Below are 13,147 nucleotides of genomic sequence, written 5' to 3'. Positions count from 1 at the left end.
TCTTCGTTACTTCGTCCAACATCGTATCTGCTTGTGTTCCGGTTCCAAACTATCTTCGTTCTAATCCTTTGTTTTCTCACTTCTAATTGAATTGCATGCCCATCCATCACTATCATTTGTTCAACTGAGCTAACCGCGTCCATTGACTTTCTGCAACCTATAGATAAACTTCTAATCCCAATAAAAGCATTTTCCTTCGTTGTTGAAATCAGCTGAAGCTATGCTTAAAGTCTCATTTCTAGCTGAAAATTCTGTAATAAATGGAGGACGTAGATCTTTGAATATACGCAGTTGAACATTAAATTACACAATAACTTTATAATTGTTTAGATATTTGCATCTTAACAACACCCATTTATCAAATTTAATAATTAATTTTGGTATTTGCTTTACGAACTGTTTACCTTACATTAAAACATAAAGTAAGAAACTAAAGGTAGTTCAATATTTGATATTTAATTTCTAACTTTACGCTTTTATAATAACGCCCCTCGAATTGAGTCCCAGTAATTTGATATATAAATTAACTGTATAAAGCAAACATTGAATAATAAGAATATTTTGGATCAAAATGTTTGACGTGGTACGTGATACATTAACACAACTTACATAGACGATAACTTGATTAAAGAAATTCAATTTAATTCCTAAGTGATTCCTGAAAAATTCTTTTTCCAGGTAAAGACAGTTTTTATTTTAAAAACTCGTTTATTTCTAAGAAGAAAAAATGGAGCTTTTTCCTTCATAAATTAATCAATAGATGGCATGAATCGATGTGGGGAAGTGTTCATGATAAAGCGAATTTCCTGTTGTATTGGTCGATAACAACGTAAAATGCAGTAAGACTGTTGCTTTGGTGGAGATAGGTTGTGTATGAAGCATTTCGTGTGTTCGGGGTGTTTATTGACATCGAATTCAGCAGCAGGCTACGACACAGACTGAATTAAAGTTTCAATTTAACTTTTAATTCTGTGTTCAGAGGAAATAAATTATTAATTATAGCCATATACACATTCAATTGTTTGGACCACACCGTTCATTAAAACTAGACTCTTTTTACGTTGTCAAATTTACCTAAATCTAAAATTACCGTCCTTGAATTATAAGATTTATGACAGTTATGATAATCTACCATTCCTTAATATTGTAGATTATCGGAACAGTCATATTGTGTAGCACGAGGACTAGATGTCGATTGGCAGCGTGTTTTAGAAATTCTTTGCTTTGGTGGTTTCTTGGAGGGTAGACTATTTAACGTCGGATTATAGGAAGCATCCCGTTATTCGTTTATTTAACGGCGGACACTTAAAAATTCAGATTATTTACGTCGAATGATAAATGACAGTGTGATAATGATCAGTGAACTGGTAATATATGTGGGATAACCAATCATAGTTGATACAAAGTATGGAAATTTATTGCAGGTACAGAGGAAAAATACAGGTAATATAATTCAGGGTAGTATGTTGTATGATCCAGCATTAATCATAATCAGCTGGATTTAAACGAGGAACGCTTTCTATAATTCGATATTCGGCGTGGTTGAGCATGCTTATGGGTGTGTGGTAAATTCGGACATGCCCTATTTTAAACTAATATCGCAGTCTGAGGAAAACCACGATAAACTTAATATAGCCTGTGTTCTGACCTAAATTCGATTTAGGCACGTTTACTGTACCACTACAAGTAAATTGTGTTACCGCTGAAGCATCGTTCCTACAATCAATAAAATCTTCTCGGGCAATCAGTCGCATTAACTGGTTACTGTAGTAAACAGACGTTTCGGGAACCAACCCTGATGATGGGGACAGGGTTGGTTCCTGAAACGTCGGTTTACTACGGTAACCAGTTAATGCGACTGATTGCCCGAGAAGATTTTATTGATTGTACTCACCGCGAAAGTCTCAAATCCAATATCGTTCCTACAAGTTGTGCTATGGTGTCCTAGAGAAATAAAGCTATAGTGTTGTAATGCAGGTAGTTGGCATAAACTTATCGTGAAATGTGCGTCAAGTGTTTAGTGAACAGACGTTCTGTGTGGCGACTTAGAGCAGCACAATCAGCTGACACCGAGATACAACAAAGAAAGGTCAGTCAAATGTTTCTTGATTAATGTTAGCTGAAAGTAAACTTCAATGTTTCCCAAGTTGGGATTAATTATCGATTAAATTAAAGAGCGGCTTTGTTTTCAAATGAAAAGTGATACCGTTTTCAAGAGGGGTTAATTTATTAACAAGCATTCATATTTAGAGCTGTGAACCACAAATTACAGGTCCAGGACGGGGTTGTGTTCTAACAAACACACACTTGGGAGGGGAGATGATAGCAGTTTCATACACGTGGTGACCATATATACCATTAAGCCAGACATTTTCCCCAAACTCTTGCTGTGTGTATCAAATCTGTCAAAATCGTGCATCCGCGTTTCTGATCTGACCCAACTCAAAGTCTGCGCATCTGGCATCCATCTTACCTCGTTTAATAATTTCAGAATGGCCAGATGGAAGTTAATCGAATCTGGTACGGACGTGATACCGTAGGTGACCTCCACAATCTCATCTTCTTGTATTTTGTAACATCAACGTGATAGATGCTTGAATGTGTGATGTAGATTTTCGATGAGGTCATACCCATCATCATCTGAGCATATACATATCTCATCTAACCAAATCAAACCAAACCAAACCAAACCAAACCTAACCCAAACTAACCCAACGTCTGCGCAACTGATAATCGTCTAGACGTATTTAATAATCAAGGAATGGCTAGACAAAAATAAATAACATTTTATACAGGCATTATGACGTACGTGAATGCTACAGCCTTATAGTTAACAACTTCCTGCACTCGGTAATACCAACCGACTTAAATCACCATGCCTCAGCGCTATTCAAAATTCTCGTTATGTATCGTTTAATGTTAATGTATGGTGCCTCTTAATACAAAGATTACACTTTCATAGACCAATAGTGGAATACCTTTAAGACGAAAATGTTGATAGCTTTCATTGACTTATGTCCCTCTGTGCAGGTCCTCTTCAGAGTTGATCAATTTAAAAATAGAAAATTTTATGACACTTTGGCAGAGAAAATAATACAATAAAATACAGAAAAAGGATAGACGAAAACCTCTGTCGTTACAGTGACCTTCGACCTTTGCGAAAAGTCTGAAAGTGGTCATTCTACGACTTCACAAACTCCAATCCTTGAGGAACGAACAGGCTTAGGCCTAAGAAAAATGGGATGATATATTAAACGGGGTGGGCGAAAAAAAAAGAGGAACCAGACGTGGCCCTGAGTTCTGGATGCTGATGATCAATAATTCAAACTTCGCGTTATCTTCACTTTCTCCTACTCGCCCGTAAAGTCTTCTTGCCCATCTTACGTCATCCCAGCCGTCGCTGCAGTCATTACTTGTGGACTAAGAATCGTAATGTTTGGCCAAAAGTTCCAGATAGTTGTACGTAAAATTCGCACGGAATGGACTTCAGTTTAGAGAAGATGGAAGCCGAAATGGAATCGCTGACCGAATTCCTCAATATGTACGCCTGTTCATTTTATAACAACGCCATAGAACGTGGTGCATCACGGCAGAGTTTTAAAATGATTCAATTTTTCGTTGGTACTTTTCAAGAAATTTTAAATGATAGCAGTGCTTCTTCAACAAATATTTTTATGCCAACCGACAAGTCACTAAAACTCCTGGTCTTGAAGCTTGAATTATGGAATACTAGTAGTACGAGCAGTTTTAAAACCCACGCTGTCTAATCCTTCGGAAACTTAAAATTCACTATGCCATCGGTGCGCTGTTAATATCTGAAGCGCGGTCCGTTGCCACGTCACCTTCTGCCCCTTTCAGCCAACGCCGCTGTCGGCATTGAAAACGTAACGAACATATCCCGTAGTGAAATTATTCATCCAAATACAGAGCGCTGGGGGAGCTAATGGATAATGTGGGGGATCTGAGGGGTTTAAATTGAATGGACAGCCAGACGGTGTTAATTTACTAGTGGGAATATAGTTCTGGAAATACAGACCTATGCAGTAATAACTAAGTATATTTCCATGTCTTGCCCTCTAAATATGAAAGAATCGTAGTATATGGATAGTTAATTTACCTTTGAATATATGGAACTACAGTATAGAAACGACAGTGACAAATCGAAATTCTATTCAGATCGAAATTAAAATTTTGATAAATTCACTGAATCATTCAATTTAGAATGTTTTATATTCCTGTGTTCAACACAGAAATCTAAAAATTTAAATATAGGCCTGCTCGTAATTTTGTTTATTTCCCTTAATGCCAAACATTGTCTATGTCTTTGAAGAAGAACTTGCATAATAAGGAGCTTCATATATCGTAGTCATTGATTTTTAATTGTATCAGTGATTAAATAAGAAAATATGAGATGCTCATTTACCACAAATTGGAAAATGTGTATAAAATTTTCTTCGAAAAAACAAATAGGAGAGACCACCTAGAATAAATAGGCATAGACTGGATGATAATATTGAAATTTATCATAACGATGTACATTTTAAAGCTGTGAGTAAAACAGAAGTGGCTCAGAATAAGTTCAATGGTATTTTGTGAACAACGTAATGAATCTTCAACGTTCACAAAAGCAGTTAATTTTTTACCAATAAATAATTCTATACAGTTCAATAATGATCCTGCGGATAAAGCAAATATAGTATTAGTCTAATACCCGGTTAATTAGCTTAAAGTAATTTGGTTATTGGAGCGATTAATATGGCTATATTACTTCCTTGTTTCAAACGACAGAGCAATTAGTGCTGGAGGATAGTCGCATTAAACACACCAACAACATAATGTTTTTGTACATGTATACAAATTCTACTGCGTAATCATAGAAGCTGTCCCTCCATTCGTGTGTGTTGAACAACAGGTGGTTGATGACTAAAAGGCCGATAATCTAGCCTCAGCTTCATCTGCAAAGTTAACCCCTAACTTCTATTGGTCTGAGAATGCGTAACTAGCTCGCATATTGTAACTAACTAAATAGAGGGAACTGGTATAGTGTTATGGAGCGTGTCTCAGCCTTAAGTCAAGTTACTGTGTACCTAGTTTCCATATACCAGGCTCTGGCGACCACGTAATAGCGATATTACTGTCATATTTGGTGTCAACCGACTCATGGCACTGTAACCACAGAGTTTGGTGTGCTGGAAATTATGTTATATAACACATATACTATATGACACAATGCAACTAAGCACGTGACACGTTTAATTTCATTGGCTTTTAAAGGAATTTCTACGAGTATAGGTAGACATACCGGTAAGTCTTAACAAATAAAATATATCATTAAAGTCATAAAAGGCAAATTTACGTACACTCTGGATAAAGTATATTGCCGAATAAATAATCCGATTACTACAAATAATAACCAAAATCACATGCGTTGAATTATACATAATCTTTACATTTATCAGGTAATGAATATTTTCATAACACAGAATTTAGGATGATATTGTATTGTAATCTAAATGTGTGTTTCTGAATTTTCTTTTGTACCATCGGGTCGGAGCTGACCCCTGGTGACATTATGAACAAGTTCCCTCTGATAGGGACCTGTTCATATGTTTCCTAAGCAAGTGATCCAGAAGTGGTTTGCCGTTGCCTTCTTCTGTGTGTAAATGATGATGAAAATTGAGTAATTGTTTGGATGCCACGGAGAAACCGGGGAAATCCCGAAGGAAAACTCCGTGATACCTGAACCACGGCCTTGCCCAACACAAGTTATAAATCCGGGCACCACCGGGAATTTAACCCGGGACCCCAGGATTACAAGCGTTCTGACCGCTAGACCACCGTGGCGGTTTATATTTTATAATTGATAATAATTTATCACAATAAATAAAATAGTAGTAGATACGTAAAAAAACAAATTCCATAACAATAACTGGAATCGTTATTTATGTTATTACATTTTCCGCTCCATTTTATAGCGAAACATGTTATCTAAATTATGATTAGTTGAGGGCCACAAGCAACAGAACTCTAGAAATCATAGGCAATAAAGTGTTGCGGTTGAGAGTAATATAAAATGAATTTCCTCTTTAGTGTATATATTTGATGGAGCTCTGAAACAAACAGAATAATAAAATGAACGTAGGAATGTTTGAGAACCAACACTGTAAGAACAAAACGAACCACGAATTCGTGATCAGCCATACTAGAAAAACGAATATAAAAACGAGAAGAGAACATAACCAAAAGAAAGTTGAAAAGAAAATAAACTGTAGTGGAACAGAACAGAAACACCAGGAAAGTTTCGAAGAACTGACTGCAGTACGCGGTGACTGTGTACCTAGACTCTCAGTTCTTGTGCAAACAATGTGTACGTAAATATTGAAGGGTGAAGACGAATTGATAAGAGCAAGCTAATGTCCTCTTCTGTTTCGTCACAACGTACAGAATGTTCTAAAAATATCTATGCACACATTCAATAAATTAAACAGATATTTTTATAAACTAAACGATAACATTCATCACTATTGGCACTTTGTGAATTAGCAAATCTAGTGCAGGTGTTCGAAATTGTCACCGGTAGCTTCGCGGAAAGCAACTGACAGTCAAGCGCCCACCAAAGTTGCTGATGTGCATTTTTGGGTCACTCTGTATGTGGGTCTAAATCGCAGACTCGTTGTTTCAATTCCTTTCAAGGAATGAATTTCAGAATTAGTGGAGTAAAATATAGGCGGTGTACATATTTAAATTATTTCTAACAGAAATTTCTGAAATGTGTAGTTTGAATTTATTATTTATTTTACGTAACTCCTTTTCAATTTTAAAAATTGTTCTATGTTACAACCTGATACACGTAATCTAGTGTAATTATTCCACCTGTGACACTGTTGTCTTGTTGACAAAAAAATAGTTTGATATACACAATGCAGGGAACTTAGTAAATAAATCCAATAAATCCAATAAATTCAATAAATCGAAACAAGATTAAGATTATGTAAGCAAATGGGTGTAACAGATATAAACGTTTATTAAATAAAGGTTACTCAATGTGTTTTTACGAAATCCTGAAGACTGCAATAAAATAACTAAAAGAGAAACTTATATGCAGAAGAGAAACTGAAAACTCGCTTAAGCTAAATAAGAAAATATAAATAACATCTTTCAGGTACACTCGATTCCACAACGTTTCTTTTACGTAGTATTCGATAGATTACGGGTTCAAGTCTCGGTCTATCTTGACTAGCATTCTTCATGATTGTCCTCAGTCACTCTATACAACTGCCTGGTCAGTGTTTTTAAACGGACGAACACTTTATTTCACACATTTTTCAAGTCATCATTTACAAATCATTTCTACACAAACGTGGTAGTGGATACGTCGTCAGACCGGCTTTATAGTGCAAAATAAAACTATGTACACAATGATTTCACAGAGTGATCATTATGCTCCTGCATGGTGATAAGTACAGACAATTGATCGACTACAATGTACATCTATAAGCTTGTCATAATAAGTAAGCAACTCATGATTTCTGTACTGTGCGTTTAAAAATATAGACGAAGAACGGACGCGTTAACTAATATGTTATAATTTGATCCCCTTAATACAGGCACTTAATATTTAATTACTGTCCATGTTAACATAGACCGAGGACTTTCGACGATTCGAATATTAGCCTCGAATGTTTGAACAGGTCTCTGAGTATCGATCGATATAATATCCTCGTTTTTCTAAGTTGTCTAGTGTAAATGGACGATTTACTGTCTGAAATTGTATAGTGTTCATTATTTCATAATTAATTGTAAATTTCAGCAGGCCAAACGGCTTAATCGTGAAAACGTAATAAGAAAAATAGCATAACAACAGAATAACCGAGTTTATGTACCTTAAAATTTAAAATTTCTTATATTTATTTTGCTTGTAGTGTATTTTAATTTCAAAGCCATATAAATTGTTAGCGTATATAGTTTTTCTTTCTATTTGGTAATTCTGTTTAGTTCGCATATTAATTCAAACACGGATTTCTCCTCTTTTAAGTGTATACTTCCACATCATGAAATATTATAACATACGGAATCGTAAACAAACGCTGATGAATCTTTAGGTCTATATTAATTCAAACGCTCATTTCACTTTACTTGTTTTGAAGTATCTGAAGTTACGAAGATGCAACCTGAGTACAAACTACGTAAAATGTAAATGAGATCAGTAAAGCTACGCCCTAGCTTTGAACTTTCAGTGTGAGAAGTTAGCAGCTGGAAAAGGGGGAGGTGTTCAACCGAATTTTCTTGAGCGTTAGTTACCACAAATACTTCATGATGCTATGTCTGGTAGCTGAACCTATAGCATTAAGTTCTCAACAACATTGAATATTTGGTTACAGAAATGAAGATTTGTGATTCCAGAATAAATATATAGGATCTACGCCATACAAACAAGCCAAAGCTTACAAGTCACGCGTTGCTTTCATATCAATATGCTTTCTAAAACGGAATGAACAGAGGTAGATTATATTTTCATGTCCATGGCATAGTTGTAGATCACTAATTCTTATAGTACAAACATAAAAATGTTGTTTACTAACAACAAATCTGGTACACCGGAAGATAACTCATGCGATATAAATGTGTAGTGTATCAAAACGATAATATTTATAAGTATAATAAAAATAATAACTATAACTCCATAGCGTATGGTCCTTATTTAGATGCTGATAGTTGCTCAGGCGGTAAGAAATTCTCTGTTCTTTATAAAGCCAGAAGTTCATTACCATGTTTACAAATATTTAACACGCAAACTAATCTGAGGCAGACAATTTAGTTATTAGTTTTTCTTACAGTTACATATATTTTATGACATCGTGTTATGCAGTGACAAAGAAGTGTTACTATAAGAAAAATGTCTAAAATATTAAATTTTTCTGATTTCTTTTAATTTCGCACCCTAATATAACTGTTGGTATCTTCTTACTGCACGTTTCTTATGATTGCTGTGAGTGAAGTCGAGAAGAAATCTGTTCCTGATATAATAAGCCATCGTGTTGTACTCCGTATAGGCTATACCTTAGGGGTCAGCTTATTCGATGCATATGTGATGAAGGTGCTATAGGAAGAAAGTTCTGAGTACGACTCAACATTGAAAGCAACAGACAGAGAGAACTGAAGGCAAGAGTTGAGATATTTGAAATTTAAATAATGTTATGAACTCATGTTTGAAGTATCGGTAGAGTTCTGTTTCACTTCAGAAGGTACCTTTACACCTCTCAGAAAACTGTCCTTCATAGCGAGATTCCCGGTTCTTGTGGCGAGTATGAAAATGGCTCACTTCCATTTTGTTGGGCTTTGTAGCCTAGTAGATGTTTATGGACAGTTAAGAGAATCGTATCGCCCTGATGATGGAGGCAGCAAGCATCACTGCCTTCGATATCCTTACCAATTCATGAATCCTCCTTTAATTTAAGGCTATATACTCGGAGTTACTAACAGCGTCGTTAAACAATCTATAGGCCTAAATAAATATAAATACATGTTTAAAGTGAAGCTTTCGCGGCGACTGAAGTTGATGAAAGACTCTCGGGCAACAAGCCGCGTAAGGTGGCTGAATGGTGAATAAACCATTTCTTCCACCAACGTTTCGAGAGCCATCTCTGCTCTTATCCTCAGGGCAGCTGCGAAACGAAAGAAGCCATTGTGATCCGGCTGCAAGACAACGACTTCATTAGGGATGATGGTGTCACTTTGAGCCGGGCCTGGTATCCTGTGACAAAACTGCTGTCCACCCGGACTTTACCTCGACTGCCAGTTCCTATTGGTCAGCGCGAAACAAAGCAACAGACAGGCCACCAGCAACACGAATGCTACTGCCGTCCACCGCCAGTTCCCATCGGCGAACGCGTTGCATAGGACCAGTTTCGTTTCACAGCTGTCCTGAGGATGAGAGCAGAGATGGCTCTCGAAACGTTGGCAGAAGAAATGGTTCATTCAGCCAACTGACGCGGCTTGTAACCCGAGAGTATTTCATAAACACAAATACAGTTCATTAGGTACTGATTTTATTACCGAAATCGAAATGGTCTTTGTAATTTGGAAATAGACCAAACATGAGTGAAAAAAAACATGGGGTCGCTTTTATAGCAACAGTTCGGAATATGAGAGACCGGTCAGTAGATGAGGGCTGATTAACGAATACTTGCTTCTTAGTGTTGCTAACATTGACCGAGATAACACTTCGCAAAGCCGTTAGAAACATAATAAAATGTGTGGATGCGCCTGTACCATTCCAAATGTCACTTTCCTTCAGGTTTTCAGTTTACATTTGTATTTATCTCCTCCCAGTGCGTACTGCATACTCCGTCCATCTCTTCCCCCACTCTATTACCCTACTAAAATTTCGTAAAGAGTATCGAGTTTGCTCATAGCACAAATAATCCGGGCTGCTGTCGTCACGTCATCAATCAGGCATTATACCAGACGCGTTGCTGTTCCGAACACAGCTCGCTATAGAACTAATTTTCGAACAAATCGGTTTACGACACAAAACAGACTTCGCCTTACAATAGTGTTGGAATCTCAATCGCTCTAAGCCCTTGTTGGTTATACAATTATCGAAAACTAATCTGAAACCTAGAAAACTAAACCAGTGGCATAGAATAATAACGAAGCGGTAAAGTCTGTCATATTTTAGATACACCTGATTTGAATCTCGCACCGAGTAACAAGCTATTCTGACTTGTTTTTCATAGTTTTACCCAGTCTCCTGACAAAAATCAAGACAGTACAGACCACGAATTCTGTTTTCAGAATAATTAATATACTTACGTTCGAACATCTCTACGATTGAACTCGACGATACACATGTACAACCAATGTACTTGAAATGGTTTTGTTAAGTTACTCGATAATTTATCAATAAACCCACGAAACTCGCCTCATTCACAACAAGGGGCTAGTTTCAATCAAATTGCTTGTCGGAAGTTATAAGATACCGTCAGCATTTCAATTATGTCGCATTGAAAGGAAGAAGGCGCGGTGCATGACGTATCTCAGATTTCACCTCAAGAGGACTGATACTTCCAGTTCGCTCTGCTGAATAGTCAAAAAAAGGAAGGTGCAATCCAACTTCCTGGGAAAGATGTGGAGAGGCAGTAACAGTAGAAAATCAATCTCCAATTTGTCGGCGACGTTTCACTTACAAATGCTATATCCTTCACTCCATCTTCCCTTCTCAAAGTTTTAAGATCGTTTCAAATTGGATCGTCCCTTGTTCTTCCCATTTCAATCTCAAGACATATTTATTGAATCGTGTGAAATACAGTGTCCTAAATTTCACTTTAACAGATTCCATAAAACGAATTCCTATATAAAGACATTCCCCGCGTTTTTAGTGACCGCAAGAGGCAGATATTGGCCCCTATTTTGTTCAAAATGGATTCAGTCCACATAATCACGCTCTCTAAATAATACAAGTATTATTATTAATATTATTTAGTGTTCTGTCTGACGACATGTCCATATGAACAGGATCCTTCCATCCTTTTCTCGGACTGGGACCTGTTCATATACGTTCTTGGCAGATGACCCAGAAGTGGTTTGCCATTGCCTTCTTCTGTGTGTGAATGGAGTAATTGTTGGGATGCCACGGAGAAACCGGGGAAGCCCCCCGGAGGAAAACTCCGTGTTGCCTACATCACGGCCTTGCTCAACACAAGTTATAAATTCGAGCACCACCGGGAATCGAACCCGAGACCCCAGGATTACAAGGCCAGCGTTCTAACCGCTAGACCACCGTGGCGGTAAGACAAGTATACTGAAAAATAAAGATTCAAACGCGCACTCTTTCACTTTGTCGTTCGCCAGAACTCGGTACGTGTAGTCTGGTAGCGCCCTGTCTTTTCTGCCTCATCGCCCTGATGATGAAGGCAGCAAGTACTTCTAAAACGTCGGTAATCTTGTACCAGATTACATGGTGCTACAACTCTGAAGACAGCTATTTTCGACACTAGCTGCCGGGAGAACGTCAAATCCTATTTTACGCTTTCTTTCGGTAACTTACGTGTTTTGAGGCTTTGTATTCTCATTTGGTTTCGATGTCCATGTATTGCAGATACAAATGTAATTGCACTACAAATACCACACAGCACTGAATCGTTGTTATATATTCTATTTCATTAATGATTCTCCACACAGAAAAAGCATTTAAGTAGGTACAAGTTTTAGATGCTAATGATATTTGTATGTTATGTCATGCATCAATTATTTTACGATACGCGGTTGATAAAAATCTATTAGAACTTTATGTATGTGTACACATAGTCACAAACAACTGATACCAATAAATTTCAAATTCTTTCAGTGCCAAATGTCGACAATCGTTGAGTAGTTTCGTAAATGAAACGTGCAAATATCAGACAGACAGAATAAACACCCCCACTTTGCTTTAATTCCATTTAGTGGAAGAAACAGATGTTTCAAACATAAAATATTTAATCTGTTTTATTAAATTCTATTACTTAACCTGAAATATGTTTCGTTGCTTGGTCAAGGTTTTTCAATTATGCCAGTAGATGCTTAACGTTTTACTTTGAGGTAAAAATTTGGGTCTAAACCTTCACCCGTAAGATTTAAAGAGTTAACAGATTCACCAATTTTGGGTGGAGAGGATTCACCTTCACACAACGGCCGTTCTATCCCGATAAAATTGGATAGAAGACTGGATGAACCATAGACCTAGTACGGACGTAGTGGCAAAGAGAACAGTCAGTAACTCTACCGAGAATCATTCTCCGATCGTGGAACGCTTAGCCAATGTACTGACCTGTTTATCTGAAATGCCAATTTAAAATTTCATTAGCGTCCATTCTTTGAGTTCCGTGATGATAGATCTCAAATGATGGACAGGTACGTAGACCTGCCTCTACGTGGGACATTGAACGTTTCCGTTTCCCATGTTTAAAGACTTTAAAATGAAATTTTGAAACATGGATATGTTTAGTCTCCTTTGTTTTTAAGATATTGGTTTGATAACCAACAAGTGATTATCACAAGGCAACGTATGATTAGATTGAAGACAACTGCATCGGCTTCACTGCAACTAGCAATGTGGTAACTTTGTTACCTTAAGCACATTCCCATTTTCACCTTTAATTACTGA

General features: G+C 36.9%; 1 protein-coding gene across 2 annotated transcripts in view; it reads left to right on the top strand.

Annotated features, from left to right (window-relative positions):
* The first annotated feature begins 838 nt into the window (after positions 1–838).
* Positions 839–13,147, top strand: part of LOC110831954 (uncharacterized) — a 40,630-nt gene continuing 28,321 nt past the window's right edge. Inside the window, exons 1-2 of one of the 2 annotated variants that reach the window (XM_022068497.2) lie at positions 839–1,443; positions 1,978–2,089. In XM_022068497.2, the coding sequence (XP_021924189.1) occupies positions 2,003–2,089 (87 nt within the window). In that variant the 5' untranslated portion in view covers positions 839–1,443; positions 1,978–2,002. Of the gene's footprint in view, positions 1,444–1,862; positions 2,090–13,147 lie in introns of those variants that run through there. The other variant, XM_022068496.2, reaches the window with a different exon arrangement.

This window comes from Zootermopsis nevadensis, unplaced genomic scaffold (assembly GCF_977971745.1).
Source record: "Zootermopsis nevadensis isolate Lab colony 2312 unplaced genomic scaffold, Znev_1.0 Znev_ptg000024l, whole genome shotgun sequence".
Taxonomy (NCBI): Eukaryota; Metazoa; Arthropoda; class Insecta; order Blattodea; family Termopsidae; genus Zootermopsis; species Zootermopsis nevadensis.
This window is presented reverse-complemented; position numbering and strand designations above follow the sequence as displayed.